This window comes from Periophthalmus magnuspinnatus, chromosome 9 (genome assembly GCF_009829125.3).
Source record: "Periophthalmus magnuspinnatus isolate fPerMag1 chromosome 9, fPerMag1.2.pri, whole genome shotgun sequence".
Taxonomy (NCBI): domain Eukaryota; kingdom Metazoa; phylum Chordata; class Actinopteri; order Gobiiformes; family Gobiidae; genus Periophthalmus; species Periophthalmus magnuspinnatus.
Genome location: NC_047134.1, coordinates 27,429,260 through 27,453,078, shown reverse-complemented (window position 1 = coordinate 27,453,078; position 23,819 = coordinate 27,429,260). Strand labels below are relative to the sequence as shown.

At 39.9% G+C, this 23,819-nt stretch overlaps 1 protein-coding gene across 1 annotated transcript; it reads right to left on the bottom strand.

The window, feature by feature from the left end:
* Window positions 1-283: 283 nt before the first annotated feature.
* Window positions 284-23,531, bottom strand: qng1 (Q-nucleotide N-glycosylase 1). The gene is made up of 7 exons (XM_033973394.2): window positions 23,453-23,531; window positions 16,858-17,056; window positions 13,333-13,476; window positions 11,881-11,993; window positions 4,905-5,048; window positions 2,489-2,684; window positions 284-1,435 (listed from the first exon to the last, which is right to left on the bottom strand). Exons 2-7 carry the CDS (start codon window positions 17,048-17,050, stop codon window positions 1,206-1,208), a joined length of 1,020 nt encoding a protein of 339 aa, XP_033829285.1. The 5' UTR covers window positions 17,051-17,056; window positions 23,453-23,531; the 3' UTR covers window positions 284-1,205.
* Between the last annotated feature and the right edge of the window lie 288 nt (window positions 23,532-23,819).

Here is a 23,819-nt window from a genome sequence, read left to right as displayed (position 1 = left end):
TCTATAGTCTCATGATGAATGTTACTGTCGACATAAAATAAATCTTTAATCACAGTCTATAAATTGTGAAATTATAAACATGTTAGGGTTTGAATGTTTTAATATTTTGGATACATAATTAACTCATCCAATTATGCAATTAAACAATTATTAAATTAGATTAGATAGCTTGATCGCTACCTACGTTTGTCCATTTAATCCACTAAAAATAGTCTAAATGTTTGAATGAAATGTACAACAGTACACTATTAAAAAACAGCTTCACTACAAACAAGATAGTTTTGGGTTTATTTTTATTTCAGTCAGTGAGACACAATAATGTTAACGTCTTTTTGTTGCTGTAACTCAGTTCCCACACTCTGCCCAATGTATCACTCATCCACCACCCCCAGTTTAAAAGGGGTGTAGAGGGGGAACTATATGGCATAACATACCTGCAGTGCTTATACTGGCAGCCTGTTACCACATTTTGGGAATCACTGTTGTAGTTCATTCATACGTCTGTTGGTACTTATTCTATTTCCTACTACATCTGAAACCATCTGGTCTGGCTCTGTCCCAGGTCTCCTCTCGTCTCTACACAACACTGACTAAGGAAAGCAGCTCTGGTTGTGCTGATCTGCTGCCAACCAATGCGCCACCATGTTAGTAGTAAATACGGTAAGTTTGCACAATTTTGGCAAAAACAATGAATAGGCTCTGTGCACAGCATCAGCCTAGCTCACTGTGTCTCAAGGTTAAGAGTCACTTTTATTCAAATCAGAAAATATAAAATAAACGACCAATTAAAATAAACACTACCCAGTTATTTTCATAAGTAAAGATAAGTTTGTGGTGTTGTTTTAATATACAGCATGCTTCAAAATTAGCATTAGCATTGAGACACAGCACACAGAAGTGTACTCCGGTATTCAGCATTCATTTTATTTGTGTAGTTTTTAACATATCGTCAGTGACATCCACCCGCAGTGCCCTGTCCACTGTCTGATCTTTAAATATTTGCACATTTTAGTGTGACTCTGCAAAAGCCTCAGAGACAGAATTGAACAAGAAGTAGTGACGCTATCCGTGATGTTGCGGGGCACAATAGCAGAGAATTCAGGTCAGAATTCCCCATCATGGAATTATGACCTGTCTCCAGCTCAGCTTAAACTCTAGGGATCCTAAAAAGTTGCTTTGACTTCATTGTGACGTACTGTGCAGCTTTAGTAGTAAATACAGCGTGTGTGGTGAATGGGGATGTGCGCCATCTGCTGGTGGTGCTGTTTTGCGTAAGGCCACAGGTAAAAGTCAATGATGACAGAGTTTATGGGGCACTTCTGTTTGTCGCGCTCCTGGACCAATCGACACAGGTGCAGTTTTATTCGCTCCACCGCCCAGATCGAACAGCCGCGGATCTCCACCTCCCTCCTGTCACCAGAGGGCAGCAGCTCACCTGAACCAGAGAATGAAAGAAGGTTAAGCAAAAAGTAGAGGTAGAATAAAACTGACCTGCTGTGATTATTAGAAATGCAACCATGCTTCAAGATAGAGATAAATAAACGTATCAGAAATGGTTTGTAGTGTTGTTAAGTGTGATGTCACTTCCGTTCGTTTTCAATCTCCTCTTTTTTTGGTGACAACACATCTCACGTTACAAAGAGATTGCAGCTGTTGAAAGGTAATAAGGTTATAAGCATAGATCTATTGTTAAAACTGTGACAGAAAGTGTACAAGGGAGGTTGAGGTAAATAGCTAGGCTAGTGTAAGTGTTAGTGGTAACTAGCGGTTAGTGAGATATCCACACTGGTAATCCTATGTTATGAGAGATTATTACTACATTATTTACATATCTGATACAGTTTGTGGTTAAACATATGCTTTTGAAAGGTGTCTCTCTCTTGTTTGATGAATAAGGAACAAAAACTAAAAGACGCTAATTATAACTCTAAAATTAGGAACACTCTGAAGTAACTACACCTTACTCCTAACCCCTTAATGAAATAGTTGCTAAGTCTTTATTCATGCTTGTTTAAAAGGCGCTGTACCTGATTTTTACTGTCTTAAAAACATGGAAAACAAGATTAGTTCATTTTAAATGGTTTGCAGTGGTCCAAAGTTATTCTTCACTTACCTTATGCATTCAGAGCATCCCAATTATTCAATTCAAGTTTATCAACTCATTTCACAACTCACAGAGACCATAGTGGGAGTTTTGCTGTGACGGTAAACCTAACAACAACTACCGTATCATGCTAACATGCACATTCTGATTATCAGACTATAACATGTTGATGCAGAAAGCATGCAGTGGATTTATTTAGACTTTTATACAAATATCTTTACTGGGACAAGACATATTTTGCTCTATTACATGGGGGAAAAAATTGTGTAAAAAACCTTTAGGTGTAGTTATTATAAATAGATTTGATATAGTGGCACCCAATTGTTGTATATAGATTTATGTTGTATTGTATTTTTCCTAAGTAATTATAAGACTGCTTCTCACCTCTCTTCAGTGTCTCCATGAGTTGGTCAGAGTATTTCAAAGCCCCCAGATAGACTAGAGCCTGTGGGACCCTGTAGTCTGCGAACATGGTGAGAGAGTCCATGTTGGAGATGTCCCCTTCTCCACGCGCCGCCATGACGCCCCACAAATCTGACACCAAGATCTGGGCTCGCTTATGGAACGAGAGGACCCTCCCCTGGAACAACAAGAGGGTTAAGCTTTGTGAAGGAGCACTGTATTATTAGTGTCAGGGCTGTGGTCAAATGAAGAAATTCTTGATTCAATTCTAATGATCGATTAGTTGGCTAAAAAATGGGTGTGGCAAAGCTCTCAAAACTATTATGTATCTCCATGTATCTGAGCCAAACTGCACTCACAAGACTACACCTGCAGAGGGAGTTCATGCAAAAACTATTTATGGAGGGCAAACAATGTATTTATATAACGACAAATAAAAGTTGATCAATCTATCCATTTACACATAAATATGAAAAAAAAGTACATATATACAAAATGTTCAGCTAACTCACTCACCAACGTCTCCTTTCTGCTGTTGTTAAAACCTAATAATCTAAATAAAATTATTAGTCAACTAATATCAATTTTGATACTTGAAATGTGTTGAAATTAGTAACTTGTTTCAATACCAGTACAACACTGAACATTAAGTCACATAAATGGGACCAAAAACCTCTCCGTAATAGTTAGAATGGTTTTAATCTATAGCAGAACTAATATAAGAACGCATGCTAATTTTAAAGAAACTACTAATATTTTGTGTTTAAAAAATTCCAAGCTATTGTAAAAAAAACAAAAACATTTCTTCCCAAGGAGATATATATTTATACACACATACATGTAGTCAATATATTTGGCAACTTTTGTGAGAAGACATTCAAATATTCTTAAGAAGACAGAACTGCCTAAACTGCAGTGTCACTTTGGTCCAGCAGATGGACCCCTCATATTATAAATGTAATGTAAACGTTCATCCTTTTGCTTTGGTTAAGTGTGATTACGAAAGGAATTAAGAAAAATACCAGTGACATAATGTTTGTGAACAAGTCGGCTGTTTTGAATGGCTCCTTAATGTGAATGGTTGGAACCGGATTTCATTTTTTAAAAGAACTGAATCTCTTTCTGTATAATTTGCATGGATTTTTATACTGATTTACACTGAACCAACACAAGAATGAGCACAGAAGCAGAGCAGGTGACACGAGTGAGAGATTTGGTAACAAAACATATTTGGGATATTAATAACAGTTATGTTTTAATTATTATTACTGTAGTGCAGAGTTTTATTTAGATTATGCATAATTTCAAAGAATAAATGCTTCACCACTCTCAGTGTGAAGTCTTGGTCATTTCTCTCTGTGATTAGGTTGTTATTAAAAATAAAAGTCACACTGGCTTCTGTCATATAAATAAATATAAAAAGAGCCAATCTTTTTTTTTAACTGCTCTTTGAAATTAACAGATCCAAAAGATTCAGTTCCCATAAAAAAGCTAAAAGTCCCATCACTAGAAAATACATAGAAAACATGAGCAAAAAAAACACCATTTGCATTGGAAGCTTTTTAAAATCTTGTGTTAAGTTTAGATACAGGTTTACCTTACTCTGCAAAAAAGATAAATCACTAATACTTTGGCAGTTTTAACATTAAATAAAAGCATTTAAAGACGTATTATGCAAATATGTTTTTTAAACTATCTTCCATGTTATAATATCGTTCCCTCATCAAAAACATAACTGAAGAGGTTTAAGATGTCATCCATGCATGCTTAAGTAATTTAGGGATCTCTCCTGGGCCCTATTCAAATCCTCCTTATGGTTAACTGCAAGATTCTATCCAATGACACGACGCTCACGCTCCCACACGACAACTCTCCATAATTATTCAAAAACATGATACAAAACTGTTCACAGCAACTTGTCAAACCTGATGTGACGGAGCAAAGAGAGGGGAGAGAGCGTCAAAAATTAAAGTGAAACTTACAAAACATGCATTGTTTCCAGTGAATATAGCATTTTCAAAACAATAAAAAGGTAACATGGAGATCTATGCTGTGTGGTAGCAGTTAATAGCCCGTAGAAATAAAACACCTCATCTTTAAACTCCAGCTTTAAACTCTGACAAACTTAAACACTGACCTAATAAAAATATACCAATTGTTGAGAAAATGAAAATAATGAGTGTTTGTGTCAATAATTAATTAGTGTTGATTGTAATCTCATGCAATCTCATGGTTGAAGGCCTCATGTCACAGTTCATTTTGTCAGACCCTTGATTTTCTTTTCCCTCTCTCTCCTTCTTATTTGGAGCCTGGTCTTCTCTCTTTCCACTCTTCTTCTCTCCTCTCCGCTCTCTCTGTCCCTCCCTCCTCCTTCCTTCTCTCTCCCTCTCCCTCATACCTGGTACACAGCCTGGTCCCTGTATGATGGTATGCGTTCCGTGATAAGTTCCACCATCCTTTGGGCGTCATTCCCGGCTTGGCTGATAAAACTCCGGAAGCTTCCTCCGTGCTCCATCAGAACACGCCCGGCTTCAGTCAGCACCTAGAGAGACACGTGCCATATGTGACATCATGTGATACAAATGAGAGCTAAAATTACTTGCTGTATGAATGCCAATCTAATCAGCCAAGTACCATCAAGAGTGAAGAATTATTATCTCATGTATATTTGAGATTTCAATTATGACTATATTCAATTCAATTACAAAAACATTTCAACCACATATTCACATCACCTTTTACTGAGTTCAAGACTGTTTTAAAGCTTCAGCCGTTGACCATCTAGCAGGATGGGTGACTTCAGATTTATCTAAATACATTTTATACCCAAACTGTTTAATAACAGAGAGTAGAATTGGAATTGATGTCTCTGGCTTGGTAACAAACAATAACACATCATCAGCATAAAGAGAAATTTTGTATTCAATGTTCCCCAATTAAATTCCAGAAATAATAGGAGAGAGAGAGAGAGGACAGCGCTGGCAGGATACTCTACTCTGGTGAAAATATCAGTTCTCAATTCACCAAAACCCCTGCAGCGGGGACACTGTACAGCAATTTAACCCATTCAACAAATTCAAGACCCAAACCAAATTTAACACATTGAATAGGTACCCACACTTCACCCGATCAAAAGCTTTCTCAGCATCCAATGAAATTGCAAGGGCCCTGTAGTTCCTATTTTGTGAAAATTGTAAGATATCTAAGAGTTAGCACATGTTTGAGTGGGAGTACCTATTTTTTACAAATCCAGTCTGGTCAGGCTTCATCAGAAGCAAAGCAGGTGGGAATGCTCCACACCCCAAAGATCCCTATACATTCGATAATGGACAATTTGTTTTGCCTTTTTTTTTTAAATAGAAATCAGGCCCACACTCCAAAAACAAGAAGAGTGAGTGTGTCACTGGGTCAAATAAGCACGCAGGTGCTCTGTGAGGATCCAGGGGGTGAGTAGTAATAGAAGGAAATAGAAGGAGATACGAGGCACTCTGTCTTACAATAACGCTCCTTTATTTAGGACATGCCAACACGTTTTGACCATGCAAATGGCCAAAGTGCATCTGGCCAAAAAGCTCCAGGCCCAGATGGCCATTTGTTGTGATAACGCAGGGAGATCAATTATGTCAAAGAAATGTTCACGAAAATTTGATGTGTCATCACATTCTGAGGAATATAGTTTGTGATCGAACTCTTTAATTAATTTACAGATAAGTTTCGATTCAAAATGCAGACCAGCCTTTTTATCTTTGAGCCTTTGTGCATTTTGAGTAACTGGTCTATAGCAGATCTGGCAGCATCTAAGCTTTTGAGCTCAGGGGGCAAGGAGAACTGTCTAAAGTTTCTTTCCAAAATCAAAATTTGTTGTTCAAGTGTTTGGCAAGAGTATTTGTCTTCTTTGCTGCAGTGAATGAAATAATAGAGCCTCTAAGAAACACTTTACCCTCTTCCCACAGGGTGGAGGCACTAACCCAGGGGTGGGCAAACGTATTGACACACGGGCCACAATGGGTTATAAAATTTGACTGAGGGGCCGGGCCAGGATATAAATGTATATATTACATTAGAGATTTGGCCTGTAACATGTAGTAAAGTGTGAATATGTAAGGCTCTGTAAGGCATATTGTACAAATTGTTTTCCAAATGCATTAATTAAATGAATAATTTATTTATTAAATTTCAGTTAAAGAAACACAGCACAAAAACAAGGTTTACCCTTACCTATTTTAATATAATTTGGTCACATTCAGCGGGCCGGATTAATAAGACCAAAGGGCCATGTGTGTTCCCTGGGCCATAGTTTGCCTATGTCTGCTCTCACCTCTGGTGTATCATTTGTGGACATGAATAACTCTGGTCTTCTAAATATTTAACAAATACAGAATCACTTAGGAGAGCTGGATTCAGAATCATAACAGTGTGGCAATAAACACATAAAAACTGATGAGTGGTTCAAATGGACACAGAGTAATGGAACACAACAACCTTCCATGGGTTGCATATCCTTTATGGATCAAAAACACCAAGATAAGTGCACAGATCAGCTGTAGCTTTTACCATTTTAGAAAGTGATGGACTTTTTGGTGGGTTGTACTCAGTGGAGGACTGGAGGACAACCAGAGTCACCCCCTAATAATACATGGGTAGGACTTAAAGAGATGTCTGTCAGATATATTGAGTAAAATGCTTGTCATATGTATTTGGGCGTATACATTTTACTATTAAAACTTGTTCTATTCCCTATGATCAAATGCTCCATCCTCATCTTATACAACTGTATCCAGAGTAAAGGGTAGGTTTTATGGAGAAGTATTGCCACACCTCTGCTCTTAGAATTAAAAGAAGAGTCAGTAGTAGAGTCCTTCAGTTTTAAAATGCTCAGGATCAGTCAGGTGGTTTTCCTGTAATAACACGATCTGTACCTTTTCTTTTTTAAGCCTAGAAAATACTTTGCATCTTTTAATAACATGATTAATTCCCTTGACATTCAGTGTGAATATTTTTAATTTTTTACTCATTATACGAACGCGCATGCACACACGCGCGCGCACACACACACACACACACACACACACACACAGTAACCTGGAACCTAATCATTTCTTTTAGTGACTCCACCCAAGAAATCACTGTTTAACACAAATATATTACATACACAATACATTTTACCAATATCAATTTTAGCTGCTCCCATCTGTATTAAATATTATTGGCCTATAGAACATTGGGATGTTGTCTGAAACCCAGTACAATACTTAAAAAAAACATCTGTGAGTGGGATAATTTCTCCACAGACCTAACTTGGTCTGATGGTGTCACTTGCTTGTCTCCATGGATAGATATTTTTAATGTTACACTGCGAAACATTCTATACAAAACAATTTTCCAATTCTCCATGGAGACAGGCAGTTTAATTACCTTTAATTACCTTCTGTTGAGAATATTATGTGCCAATACACATTTACACTTTTAATTAATACACTTTGACAATATAGAACATCAACTGTCATTCATTACATCCAAAGAATTTACAAGAAAACAAGGTATTTTTCTGACAGTTTAAGCATTGACTTAACAAAATAAGGCTGTTGCCATTTATATTTATTTGTCAAATTATAACTGTTGTGTAATTTGGACAGGTTTTGGCCCTAAGTAACATGCCTCTATGCACGTCATATCTGCTGCTTGTGTCGAACCAGGAAGCAAAATTCTAAACTTCACCAAAATAACAAAACTAGAAAAGACTAGGGGAGATTATTTGTGAAATCTTAAATATAATGGTGTTAACTGGGTTTTAGAGAAATAAGTACTTTTACGACTACCCAAGATTTTCTTTTTCAGATACAGATACATCTTCCAACTGGACAATATTAAAAACAAACATGAAAAAATATCATCTAGTCATCGTTTCAATCTGGATTTGAATTATGTGTCAGATAATGATTGTTCTTAATTCTGCCATAACCAAGCAGCCCTAAAGTCCTTTAAGTCTGTGTAATAACATGGCTCCTATAGATTAAAGGTACACTATGTAACTTTTCCAGTGAAGGGTCTGCCACCTGTTGCCTCCATGGAGATGTTATTGCTTTTCCTTAAATGTATGGTATTAAAGCTATTCATCTCCAAGGAAACAAGCAGGACACTCTACCAGGTCCAGTCACAAGTCACATCTGTGGAGAGGCACCCTTGCTCACAGTATGAATGCAGATTTTTCAAGGTGTATTTGAATTATTAAAAATTGTACAATAACTTATTAAATGTAGGATAGATCAGCTTAATGCCATGCTGTGGAATATTCCAGGTGAAGCGTGGTTACACCCCTCAAATATGTAAAGAGTTCGCCAAAAAAGCAATTATGTTCAACAGAAATCTGATAAATGGGGGGAAAAGCTGTATGTAATAAAACCGATGATCTCCCATTCATTTCCACAGTGTATGCAGTTTATCCAGGCTGTCTTCATGATAAACTAGGGACATTTCAAAATTAGGCCTTTCCTTCATAAATCATTTGCAGTTCTGGGGATCACATGGCTTATCAAACCTTGTGTTATTGCACTGATGATATAATAGAGTTTTTGAGATATATTAAATGTATAATTAAAGTGGTTAGATATTAAACGTTTCAAATTTAATATGAGTTGAATGGGGAGTTTCATTTAAGAAGGTTAGATTTATTAACATAGCAGACTGGATATGCTGCTGGGTCACTCTTACCCATCCCACATCAAAACTGAGCCTGAACTGGGACTAAATCTGCGGCTTGGAGCCAGGTGCCACAGTGGAGCAGCAGTGGGTCTAGTGCAAACTGTACTGTCATTGTGTGAATGTTTTGGTGGTCGGAGAAGTCAATGGCACAGATTGGCAGCCTCACTTCTGTCAGTCTGGCCCAGGGCATCTGTTCCTACAATAGTTTGTGAGTGTGTAGTCGTGAATGAATAATGCACAAAATTGTAAAGTGATTTTGAATGGCTGTGAAAGTGCCATTTAAGAATAAAATCACCTCTGATCCCTCCTAACCTCTGTTCAATCTTTATCTATCCATCTATCCATCCATCTACCTATCCATCCATTCATCCATCGCACCTACTTCCTTGAACAAATTAAATCAAATATAGACCAAGGAGGGGTAGTAGGAGCGGTCTTTCTCGACCTACGAAAGGCCTTTGATACCGTCTCTCACAGTATCCTACTAAGGAAACTATCAAATTTTGGACTGTCCAATCAAACGATTAATTGGATTACATCATACCTGGGTGGCAGGAAACAGTGTGTTCGAGTAAATCATACACTGTCCCCAATTAAAGACTGCACCATGGGAGTTCCGCAGGGCTCTATATTAGGGCCTCTGCTTTTCAGTATGTACATCAACGATCTCCCCTCAGTGTGCAGTATAAATGTCATCATGTATGCGGACGATACAGTCCTATTCACTCATGGGAAAAATAATGCAGAAGTGGCCATGAGTTTGACAAGGGAATTGCAAAAGATTGCTGCCTGGCTGCAGAATTCTTGTCTTACATTAAATCTAGAAAAGACAGTTGCAATGTATTTTACAAACAGGCATAAATACTCAGATTACCCAGATATCTATATTAATGACAAAAAAATAAAAAATGTCAACTATTTTACTTACTTAGGTGTTACTCTCGATCCAAACTTAAACTTTAAGAATCATGTAAAAAAACTGTGTAACTCCTTAAAATTTAATCTGGCAAATTTTAGATACATACGAGGGTCTCTTACAATTGAGGCATCAAATATGTATTTAAATTCTATGATCTTGTCACGTTTTCTGTACTGCATAACAAGCTGGTCACAGGCTTGCAAAACAGCTTTAAAGCCTCTTGAATCAATGTATAAATGTGCGCTAAAGATTCATGACAAAAAATCCAGACAGTATCACCACTGTCAGATCCTCTCCAAATATGGTTTTCTAAACTTTAATAATCTGTTAATATATGCGAACATCTGTCTACTATTTAAAATTATTCATGGTATTGCTTGTCCTCCTCTAAGAAGGTTTGTCTCACTGAGCTCAGAAAAAACAACTCGAGTCACTAGGGCGACCTCTAGAGGAGAGTGCAGCGTTCCAAAACGTAGGACTTCTTTTGCTAAATCGGCTTTCTCGATCGTTGCTGTGAGTCAGTGGAATAGTTTGCCAAATGAGATTATAACATGCACAAGTTTTCAAAAGTTTGCACAGGTGACAAAGGAATGGCTAATATCAAAGCAAATTTGCACTCATTAGTGAATGTGTGTGAAAGAAGAGTATTTGCATATTTGAAACTGAATGTTTGTGTGTGAATAATTTGGTATGGAAGTGTGTGTGTGAGCTGAATGTTTTTAGAAATGTCGTATTTGAATGTGAGATGTGCTGTATTTGATGTATGTATCATAGATGTACAGGTTTCTCATCCATCTACACCAAACTTATTTACTAAACATCAGCCTGTCCAGGGACTACAGGTGGAAATTAGCATTTATGCTACAACCTGGCACCAAACATCTCTCCTTCTTTTTCTAAGGTCAATGTAATGTTGTGCACTGTCCCTGTTTCAAATAAAAGCATACCATACCATACCATACCATCATCTATCCATCCATCCATTCATCTACCTACCCATCCATCAATCTACATATCCATCCATCTACCTATCTGTTAATCTACTTATCCATCCATCTACCTACCCATCCATCCATCCACCTACCTATCCATCCATCCACCTACCTATCCATCCATCCATCCTCTATCCATCTACCTACCCATCCATCCATCCACCTACCTATCCATCCATCCACCTACCTATCCATCCATCCATCCATCCATCTACCTATCCATCCATCCACCTACCTATCCATCCATCCATCCATCCATCCATCCATCCATCCATCTACCTATCCATCCATCCATCCATCTATCCATCCATCGACCTATCCATCCATCCATCTACTTACGTATCCATCCATCCATTCATTCATCTACCTATCCATCCATCCACCTACCTATCCATCCATCCATCCATCCATTCATCTACCTATCCATCCATCCATCCATCCATCTATCCATCCATTCATTCATCTACCTATCCATCCACCCACCTACCTATCCATCCATCCATCCAATCTTTTTATCCATCTACCTCTCCATCCATCTATGTCATGTTTTTCCTGTTTATGGTGACTGTTGATGTGAGCTTCATTTTCAATGCTGTACCAAAACCCAAATTCCACCAAACTGTTTGTGTGGCCATAAATCCAGGTTCTCCCACTCTCTGATTCTTTGATATTACATTACCACCAATTCAAGGGAAAAAAAGCTGCCCAACCCCCATCAGTCCACAAGTGCAACAGTTGGATACTTATGTTGTAGTTCAGACCTGATGACGTTGGAGGATCATGGGCATCGGCGTGTCGTTGTCTGACCTCAGCACATGTCGGAGCTGCTCCAGACTCACGTGAGAGAAGAACTGAGGATCTGTGATGGGGACACCTGGCAACACAAGGACAAAGTGTGTGTATGAGTTTTTCTTCTTTTATTTGTTGTTTGTTATAAAAAAAAAAAAAAAAAACTAAAAAAATCTCTATACCACATCTATAATCTAGGTTAAACGTTATACACTGTGGCTTCAATAAAGACAAAACAATAAATTAACAAAAGTTTTATATCTGACTTTTAATTTCACTTTCACTTTAATAATACCTTATCTAAAACTGGCCTATCACACAGAGCTGTTGAGAGCGCCCTCTGGAGTCTACCTCGTTATAAGATTATCTTTCTATAATAACAGACGTACAACTCAGTAGAGGTTATTTCTACAGCCCTGCAATGCATTGTGGTCTCACGCTAACAACAAGATTAACTCGGCAGTGGCTCCAGTAATTTTCCAGGAGATTCTGTGGTAATTACCGAGGTCCGCATACAGGAAGCGCTATTCCATACGAGCCATAATTGATACATATCTTGAGTCATTCAAACTAATTATAACTGATTCATGGACGCATGCGGCGCTCCGAACAATTCCGAACGCACATGAGGTTCTGGAAAAGGGTACATGCGTCGTAATTGGCCACGCACAATAAAAGCATGCACGAGCCCTGTTTTAAGATGGAGGACAATATTGCTAAAGGGAAGATTAAGATTTAAAGAAGACGTATTGTGCTTGCTCTATAGTTATAATCTATGACACCTGTGGATCATTATGTTATAATTTGGACATTTTAAATCGCAATATTAATCTGAAACGATTTAATAAATGAAGCAAGTTCACTGACGTTTGAGTAAGAAAACGGCGGTGCCCAGTAGAGCCTGACGTCGTTGTAAACATTATCACAAGAAAGAGTCGTGTAACTGTCGGCTGCTCCTATGTACAGCAGCAGATTAAACTAGTGAACTATTTATTTTCATTAGTACCAAAATGATTACATGACACTGCTGAATTTTATACGTATCCCAGATTAAGAAAAAAAAATTGGAGAATGAAGTAAATACAGAGCAGTGGGTGTACGCTGATGGCAGTGAAAACAGGAGTCTTGAAAATAAGCGATTAAAGATGGCTAAGACATGTATGAATCACTCCAAATACAACTTTGGGTGAGTAAAGGATGAGGGCAACACTACAAAATGGTTTAAAGGCTTTGAAAAGACCATTTTGCAGAATAGGTCTGATTTCAATACAAGGTTAAGCATTTTAAGACAATCATCCAGTGAATTTGGTTTGGGAAGTTGTTTTATTCATCTTATGGCTTTAAAATGTGTATGTTTTAGTCTCATTTTGATAGAATTTTTTGATACTTTTATACATAGACACATACACACATACACTGGTTACCTTCGTCCATGGCTCTGGAGATTGCAGCACACAGAGTCATATAACCTGTGTAAGTGCGCCCCCTGTAGGTGACCTCACACTGCTGCGAGTCCGAGTCGGGCCAAAATGAGAAGTTCATGGTGTCGACCACAAACACCCAGTTTACTGCCTGAGGACAAAGACATGAAATATAAAGGGTTAAAGTACATATGCCAGGTAAGACTACACATTTCACTAAAACATCATATTTTTTTAATTTACAAATCATTTTACCTAGTGTTTTTTTTTTTAATCATTTTGGTGAAGGTTATAATTGTACTTCCTGGTTGGACACGGACAGCAGATACGGCATAACTGTTACCTAGCAACCATAATGTTAAGAAGGGCCAAAACCTGTCTAAATTACACAATAATTATGATTAAATTAAATAAAAATAAAAGATAACAACCTTTCTTTTATTAGGTCAGTGTTTAAACTTCCTTGTTCCTTGTGAATAAACTTTGGATGATTTTTGTCTATTTTTTGTTTTTCATTAGTATATTTCATTTGCTATAATTATTTTGCATACTTTATTATTATTTGGTTTTTACTGTTTCTTTTTTTTTCTTCTTAATAACGAATGATGGAGCTGAATAGAGAAATCCTATATTTCATGTGAACTTCAGTGCACCACTTTGGAAACTGAAATGTACAAAATGTGCTATACAAATATAGTGGGTTTGGATTATGACTCTAGACTAGTGATTCTGCATGAATACAGCAAATACAAGAGTGAGTTCAAATGATTTCAAAAGAAAAAGAGATGAAGCTAATCTTAGCTGATTAAAAATACTACGATAAAAATAAAATACTAATCACATTTTAAGTTTTAAGTTCAGACCTCTTCAAACATGTTCTGAAATGCATGGGATTCTTGCATTAGTTTAACAGTTTATATTTCCATCTTTTCTCAAATGCATGTGTTTAAAGAGAAAGAATTTAGAAATTGTATTTTAAATTTCATAAAGTCCAAACTGTGCCCCAGATAAACAAGATAAACGTGTTCAAATCAAATACAGCTTTTACTGATTCTAATGCTGATTTACTCTTAACAATAAATACATTGGACAGAATGCCAAATAGTTTATGTTATAATCTGGTGTTTCGGTTCTTAAATCGATAATCATCAGAAAACAGAAAGAGCTTCACACGAGTCTCTCATTTGGGTTGCCAGTTACAATGCTGAAATCCACATGGGTTAAACCTAAAAATGACTCAACCAGCACCTGCAGCCAGTCATGAATCAGTGTTAGTGCAGCCTCTACAGCTTAGTGAGTGAATTCTGCAGGTTCTGAGCTTTCACATGAGGCCTAATTTGTCCATATACAGAAAAAAAATCCTGCACATCTTCTCTCTCTGCAGGTTAAGGCTCTGGCAACGCAGCTTCAGTTGTTGGTAATTCTTACGGCCCCTTAAACCCTCCCTCTAAAATTCACTATAAACTGGATCCTCATTTTACTTACTTGTTAGGAAAAAAACACAATTAGATATTTTTTGCTTAACCGTTCACCACCATTACATACATTTACATATAATAACCAGTGTGTTTCACCTGTAATCTGAGCAGATGCCACCTCAGGCCCAATCGTGATCATTATCCCTCCTTGAAAACCTCATCTTGAAATCTAAGCTCCTCCAAGTGCCTGTGTGTTGGGTAATACAAATGGTAATCCTGCTTTTGTCATGTTAAAACTGTTGATCTCCACAGGGCAGAGTTCCCTTAACAACAGAGTATTTTTAAGGTTTTAGAAACAAGATGATGCCCTACTTTTAGATGGGGGCAGGAGCCAAAATTTTGGTTATGTGGTAATTTAAAAGGCATTTAAAAGACATACTATGATTTTTCATGTATTTAGTATTAAACTATAACATATGTAGTAGAGCTGGAAGATTAATCACAATCAAACTACAATGACAGTTTGAATAGACACAAATAGCAAATCGTAAAGAGTTTGACTTTTTAAAGTACCATGATTTCCTCTACAAACATCCAAATCTTCTGTCTAATTCTGCATAAAAACCTGTTAACCCTGTAGTTTAGTTTGATTTGAACTTTGAACAGAATATTATTATTAAAACATAAATCATAAAATCTAGTTGTGATCTCAGTAAAATCTCATGTGCGTAGATACGTTTCTCAAATCAGTTCCCCTAATACACAGATAATCAATTTTGTACATCTTGCTCACTGTAAATCACAATATTGATTTAAATTGATAGAAAGAGGTGCATTGTCTTCCTGTTCATAACTGCAGAGCTGACAGGCTCCACATCTTCATGGTGGCAGAGCAAGCAGCGGATTTCATTTCATTTTATTGTTACAAATGTGACATTTTTGAATACTATGACCTGGAGAATGATTTGTTTTTTCTTTTAACCATGGTTTCCCCTATTCATGTACCCACTCAAAACTGTATTCGTGCATGTTTGAGTCATTCACATTCAAGACGTTATTGCACCGATCTAACCCTGTCTGCTCCACCACTGGTCCACACCTGCTGCTCTGCACTTACTGGTACTTTATTCTCCAATTTTATTTTCCGTGATGTACAGCTATCCATAGGAGGGACCAGTAGCACGCAGCTCTTTGTTCACAATGATGTTCGCTCCCATCGGGTACTGCAATTTTCCAACTTTTTTATTAAGTAATTTTTAGATCAATATTGTGATTTAAAATGTCCTAATTATAATGATCCACAGGTGTCATAGATTATAACTTTATAACAGGCTCAAGAACAATGTCTTCATTAAAGGCACAGTAAATGTAACCTGAGCTCAACATATTCGAGGAGCAACATTTTTCCTGCATTTACAAAAAGTCAGTGGCGTTGTACTTGGTCTGTTCAGTGTAAGTGTTTCTAACAGTTACATCAGAAAGATCAAAGCTGTTTCTATGGGATAGTCAGACTTGTCTGTTATCAATGTTCATATTGTGTTTTACAGACACAATAGCGAAATAAAAATACCAGGAACATGTAGAGTGAGTTAATACGAACAGTTTAAGACCAAAATGACAAGCCTGATAGCGGCAGTTACAGAGAGAGGGGTGAGTTTTCTAATGCAAAGTGAACTGGAGTCGAGTGAGCCGGAAGTGAAGCCCATGATCACTTCCTATTTGTAATGTGGCGGATATAAGGTTAACTATCTCCATTTATATATACAGTCTATGGTCCTGACAGGTTTAAACCCATAGCAGAGTATATATGGTAGATAAAGATTATTGTTAAGAGGGGGTTTGATGCTAATTCAACATTTTTGTGCTTTCATGTTATGACGTTCATCAAAAACATGCCTGAAGTGGTTTTATATACATGTTTAAGTGATGTGTTTTGTCTAAGGCTCCACCCACAAGCCTATGTAACTAGGAAGCTCTCTGCTCCCACAATTTAACCTTTTAATAAGTTGTTTTTGGCGAATATAGGATTTTCAAACCAACAAAAGGCAACATGGTGATCTAGATATGTTTTGTGTTAGCAATGAACACCCCATAAATAGACTGTTTTCACTTGCCTGGTCAGAGGTGGGGTCTGGGGCCAGCGGGTTAGCCTTTCTCCAGCCGTCTGCGCTCAACTCCTCAGAGTTTCTTAGTCTGTAGAGCATCTCTGCCACCTGCTCCACCCCCTCCTCCTCCACCCTCACATCCAGGCTGTGCTCAGCCACGAATCGCCCTGACTCGCGTGGGCTCAGGGGAGGCTCCATCTAGGTCTGTCATGATAACAAATTTTGAATACTGTTGATTAAAATATAGACGATAAATGATAATATTGAGACCCCAGACACAATAACCCTAAAACGATTCTAAATGTACTAAATGTACAATAGATGTCAGTTTTGGCTGTTAAAAGACTGAATGTCTATAATGTCTGAAATTCTATAAACATAACCTAACTCTGTCCCAAGATACAAAGGTGTTCAAATCAAATATAGCTTTTACTGATAACAATTGTAATGATTTAATGATGTAATGCCGATTTATGCTTAACTACAAAACACTGGACATGATGGCCACATTGTTTATGTTGTAATCTGGTGTTTTGATTCTCAAAATGATTATTCAATCAGAAAGCAGAATGAGCCTCACATGAGGCTCTCATTTTGGTTGCCAGTTTCAATGCTGAAATCCAGCTGAACTGAATCATCACTACCTAAGCCACAGCACCTGCAGCCAATCATGAATCAGTGCTAGTGCAGCCTCTGCAGCTCAATGAGTGAAGTCTGGAGGTTCAGAGCTGTCACATAAGGCATGGCCTGTCCATATTAGGTCACAATAACAAATTGTGAAGTGCAATATGTTGCTCAAGAAAATATAGACGATAAACGATAATACTGAATCTAATTCATGCCACTGATACAATAACCCTGAAGCAGGATTATCCCCAAAAAACAATTCTAAATCTACAATATTGTTAAAAAAAAATCAGGAACTGCAATGAATAAATAGTAGAATGAAATAGTATAATTTGTATCTATAATGAGTCATAGAAATTATTTATTCAACCTTTTATGGCTTAATCAGGGGTGTCCAAACTATGGCCCGGGGGTCAAATGTGGCCCTGATACCAATTTTTATTGGCCCTCAGGCCTTCAGTTGAACTGGTCCAGCTGATCATAATCAGTACTTTTTACAAGAATATAACTTAAAATAACATCACATTGCATTGTCATACAAACCTAATATTGATATTTCAAGCCTTATTTAAAGTATGAAGTCAAAACTATGTTAAATGCACACATCTGAATTATCCACTGTATTGACCACTGGTCTGTGGCCCTCCGTGTCAAATATTTTTCAAGATATGGCCCTCGGTGAAAAGAGTTTAGGCACCCTGGCTTAAATCTGACCATACTGCCAAAAATAACCAAAAAATCCAAGTAGTGCAAAGCAAATGTATACATGATAAATATTGACCACAAAAACATTGCCCAGTTTTCATATCCATCCATCCATCTTCTTCCGCTTTATCCGGGGCCGGGTCGCGGGGGCAGCAGTCTAAGCAGGGACTCCCAGACTTCCCTCACCCCGGACACGTCCTCCAGCTCCTCCGGTGGGACCCCAAGGCGTTCCCAGGCCAGCCGAGAGACATAGTCCCTCCAGCGTGTCCTGGGTCTTCCCCGGGGCCTCCTCCCGGTGGGACATGCCCAGAACACCTCCCTAGGGAGGCGTCCAGGAGGCATCCTGAGCAGATGCCCGAGCCACCTCAGCTGGTTCCTCTCAACGTGTAGGAGCAGCGGCTCTACTCCGAGCTCCTCCCGTGTGACCGCGCTCCTCACCCTATCCCTAAGGGTGCGCCCGGCCACTCTGCGGAGGAAGCCCATTTCAGCCGCTTGTATCCGCGATCTTGTCCTTTCGGTCATGACCCAGAGCTCATGACCATAGGTGAGGGTAGGAACGTAGATTGACCGGTAAATCGAGAGCTTCGCCTTCCGGCTCAGCTCCTTCTTTACCACAACGGACCGATACAGCGACCGCATCACTGCAGACACTGCACCGATCCGCCTGTCAATCTCCCGCTCCATCCTTCCCTCACTCGTGAACAAGACCCCGAGATACTTGAACTCCTCCACTTGGGGCAGAGACTCACCACCCACCCGGAGAGAGCAAACCACCTTTTTCCGGTCGAGAACCATGGCCTCGGATTTGGAGGAGCTGATTCTCATCCCAGCCGCTTCACACTCGGCTGCAAACCGCCCCAGTGCCTGCTGCAGGTCCTGGCTCGAAGAAGCCATCAGGACAACATCATCTGCAAACAGCAGAGATGAAATCCTGTGGTTCCCAAACCAGGCCCCCTCCGGCCCCTGGCTGCGCCTAGAAATTCTGTCCATAAATATAATGAACAGAACCGGTGACAAAGGGCAGCCCTGGCGGAGTCCAACATGCACCGGGAACAGGTCTGACTTACTGCCGGCAATGCGAACACAGCTCCTGCTCCGGTCATAGAGGGACCGGACAGCCCTTAGCAAAGAGCCCCGGACCCCATACTCCCAGAGCACCCCCCAAAGGACACCACGAGGGACACGGTCGAATGCCTTATCCAGATCCACAAAACACATGTGGACTGGTTGGGCATACTCCCATGAGCCCTCGAGGACCCGATGGAGAGTATAGAGCTGGTCCAGTGTTCCACGACCAGGATGAAAACCACACTGCTCCTCCTGAATCCGAGGTTCGACTATCGGTCGGATTCTCCTCTCCAGTACCCTGGAATAGACCTTACCGGGAAGGCTGAGGAGTGTGATTCCCCTGTAATTGGAACACACCCTCCGGTCCCCCTTCTTATACAGAGGGACCACCACCCCGGTCTGCCATTCCACAGGTACTGTCCCCAACCGCCACGCGATGTTGCAGAGACGTGTCAGCCAAGACAGCCCCACAACATCCAGAGACTTGAGGTACTCAGGACGGATCTCGTCCATCGCCTTACCACCGAGGAGCTTGCCAACCACCTCAGTGACTTCAGCCAGGGTGATGGACGAGTCCGCCTCTGGGACCCCAGTTTCTGCTTCCTCCTCGGAAGACGTGACAGTGGGATTGAGGAGATCCTCAAAGTATTCCTTCCACCGCCCGACAACATCCCCAGTCGAAGTCAGCAGCTCCCCACCCGCACTGTAAACAGTGTTGGTGAAGCACTGCTTCCCCCTCCTGAGGCGTCGGACGGTTTGCCAGAATCTCTTTGAGGCCGTCCGATAGTCCTCCTCCATGGCCTCCCCGAACTCCTCCCAACCCCGAGTTTTTGCCTCTGTGACTGCCCGAGCCGCGGCACGCTTGGCCCGCCGGTACTCATCAGCTGCCTCAGGAGTCCCACGAGCCAACAAGGCTCGATAGGACTCCTTCTTCAGCTTGACGGCATCCCTTACTTCCGGTGTCCGGGTTCGGGGATTGCCGCCGCGACAAGCACCACAGACCTTACGACCACAGCTACGAGCAGCCGCATCGACAATAGAGGTGGAGAACATGGCCCACTCGGAGTCCATGTCTCCAACCTCCCCCGGGATCAGGGAGAAGCTCTCCCGGAGGTGGGAGTTGAAGACCCCCCTGACAGAGGGCTCCGCCAGACGTTCCCAGCAGACCCTCACAATGCGCTTGGGCCTGCCAGGTCTGTTCGGCTTCCTCCTCCGCCAGCGGATCCAACTCACCACCAGGTGGTGATCGGTTGACAGCTCAGCCCCTCTCTTCACCCGAGTGTCCAAGACACGCGGTCGGAGGTCAGATGACACGACAACAAAGTCGATCATCGACCTCCGACCTAGAGTGTCCTGGTGCCACGTGCACCGATGGACACCCTTGTGCTCGAACATGGTGTTCGTTATGGACAAACTGTGACTAGCACAGAAGTCCAATAACAAAACACCGCTCGGGTTCAGATCGGGGAGGCCGTTCCTCCCAATCACGCCCCTCCAAGTGTCACTGTCGTTACCCACATGGGCGTTGAAGTCCCCCAGGAGAACAACGGAGTCCCCGGTTGGTGCACTATCTAGTACCCCTCCCAGGGACTCCAAGAAGGCCGGGTACTCTGCACTGCTGTTTGGCCCGTAGGCCGACACAACAGTGAGAGACCTGTCCCCGACCCGAAGGCGCAGGGACGCGACCCTCTCGTTCACCGGAGTGAACCCCAACACGCAGCGGCTGAGCTGTGGGGCAATGAGCAAGCCCACACCAGCTCGCCGCCGCTCCCCGCGGGCAACGCCAGAGAAATGGAGAGTCCAACCCCTCTCAAGAAGTTGGGTTCCAGAGCCCAAGCTGTGCGTGGAGGTGAGGCCGACTATATCTAGCCGGTAACGCTCAACCTCCCGCACAAGCTCAGGCTCCTTCCCCCCCAGCGAGGTGACATTCCACGTCCCCAGAGCTAGTCTCCATGTCCGGAGATCCGGTCGTCGAGGTCCCCGCCTTCGACTGCCGCCCGGATCTCTCCGCACCCGCCCCTCATGGCTCCTCCCGCAGGTGGTGGGTCCACGGGTGGGTCCAGTTTTCATATACTTAATGATAAGTCAATATGGCAATTATCGTGTCAGGCCTGGTCCATATACTGAGAATGAGAAAGACTTTTTTTGTTCATATGTAAAGGACGTGGACTGGCTGTAGATCTCTCCATTAAAAGATTTAAACTGACAATTGATGCTTAGAAATGATCCGTTTACCGACAAAAGATTTTAAGAAAAAAAAAAAAGTACACTGGCAGCTCAGTGAACCCCCAGTTGTCATTATTGATAAGGCCATATTTATTATCATGCAGCTATTCATGAAGTGAGCTAGTCACAGCAGCCACAGAGGGAAAAGTTTTAAAGTACAAAATGCAACAAAAGGGGATAATTTGAAATACATTTGGTCGCATATATAAAGCAATCAATCTATGCTAACCCGGTTACCATAGAAATACATTATAGGCCTTCCATACATTCTGGCAGTTCTATAATCATGCATGGTGGGGTGCAGCCGCATGTGAATCCAAGTGCCCTTTTCAGAGCGCACCAATATAACACATGCTCACCACATGGGAAGTGCCATTTGAAAAAATATCAACCTATGAGATCATTGCATTGGGGGAGAAAGGCTGTACCACAATCACCTTTGTAATTATGAAAATCTGCCTGAGGAGTGGCGTTTATATTAAGCTTCTGTCATCCTTGCCATTCCTTTTAATTTTATTTATTAATACATGCCCTTATTTTTATTTTATTATAGCTTATATTTACTATTACTACAGGCAAATAAATCAGTTGGTCGATACATCAGGCCAATATTTGTGCTTTTTTACCATGCCTTGATAGTGATCTTAAACTCCAGGAGAGGTTCATGTTTTTGGGCCAACCAACTGTCTAAATAATATGCATAACACTGCACAAATTGTGACTACACTATAGTCGTATCCGTTTTGTAGTAAAATAGGGTTGTGGATGAGTTTATAGTAAATTAAAATTAGATTATTGGGGAAAAATGATAAACTGTCCCAAAAATATAGGTAGACATTATTGGTCATCGGTTTCTCCGGAGTCTTAAAGAGCAGTATTATACAAAATTAAGTTTTCGACCATATTATGACGTTCCCTCATCAAAAGCATGCCTGAACAGGTTTTAGATGTCATTTAAGGGTGTTTCAGTAATTTAGCATTCTCTCACGGGCACTATTCATACCCTCTTTACGTTACGTTACGTAAACGTCACGTTTGCTGTAAGATTCTGAGCAATGGTCAGCCCACAAGCTCCCACAGGACAATTCAAAAATGAAAGTGAAACTTATAAAACATGTCAATATGTTTTTTCAGAAAATATAGCATTTTTTAAACAATAAAAGGAAACATGCTGATCTAAATGTGTTGTGTGTTAGGAGTTAATACCCCATAGAAGTCCAATCTCTTTCACAATTGGTAACGGCATTGGCCTTGAAAAAAAACATAACAGTCAATCTTTAATTATTCTTTGTTTTATGTTACACCATAAAGCAGATTTCCTAGTTTGTGAATTTTGTTCACCAAAAAAAAAAAACAAACACATATGACAGAACGCAATTAGTTCCTCAAGGCCCAGTGATTAAAAGCCATTAGGACTTTTGAAACATGCAAATTTTCTCTGTAAATATGTTCTCATGCAGCATTTAACTTAATCTCTGTCAATTAAATAATAAAAATACAAATCACGGGCTTCAAATTTAAAATTAAATCATATCTATTAATGATTGAGAAAAATAATCACGAGTAACTCTGAACTGTATAATTAGAATTTTTTTTTTTTTTTTTTGACCCAAATCTGCTCTAGTTGAAGTATGCGCAGGCAGAGCTATATCAGTCAGGAGATATTCTTTTAATCTTTAGCAGTACCATGATTTATTTCAGAGCTAGCTATACTCTATGCTACCAAATTATACACATTTGAACACATAATTACGATTTACAATATAAACATTTTTAACTGCCCATAAACCTATATAGACTCAAAACCACTTATTGTAGGGAGCAAAGTACAAATATATATATTGCCCAGTAAATGAGCGCTTAACCACCATTTTTTCCCTACATATTTTCTTTGAACCGTGTGACCGATGTAATTTGTAGTTATTAAAAGTTTTTTATCCGGCATTTTGATATATACTGGTCTTGTTTACTTACCAAACTTGTCACACAAAATATTACCCGCGTGGTTTTCCTTCTACTACCTGGTTTTCACGCAGGAACCAATCAGATTGCGTTGTCTATGTTCCACGGACCAATGGGATCACAGTAGGGGAGGACCCGGAAGTGAGCTACTCCCGTTAACAAGTTACACCAATTTATTGCTTTATTTTATGTAATTGTAACCTTTGACCGCGTAGTTTACGTTATTAACATGTTACTTATATGTATCTAATCATGCCTGTTTTTTAATTTTACATTTATTATTTTTATAATGTTATTTTACCGAGCAGCTTGTTTACCTTCACCACTATATAGTGATTGTGTAAAATCAGTGAACGAGGTCATAGGTGTTTGTATTACA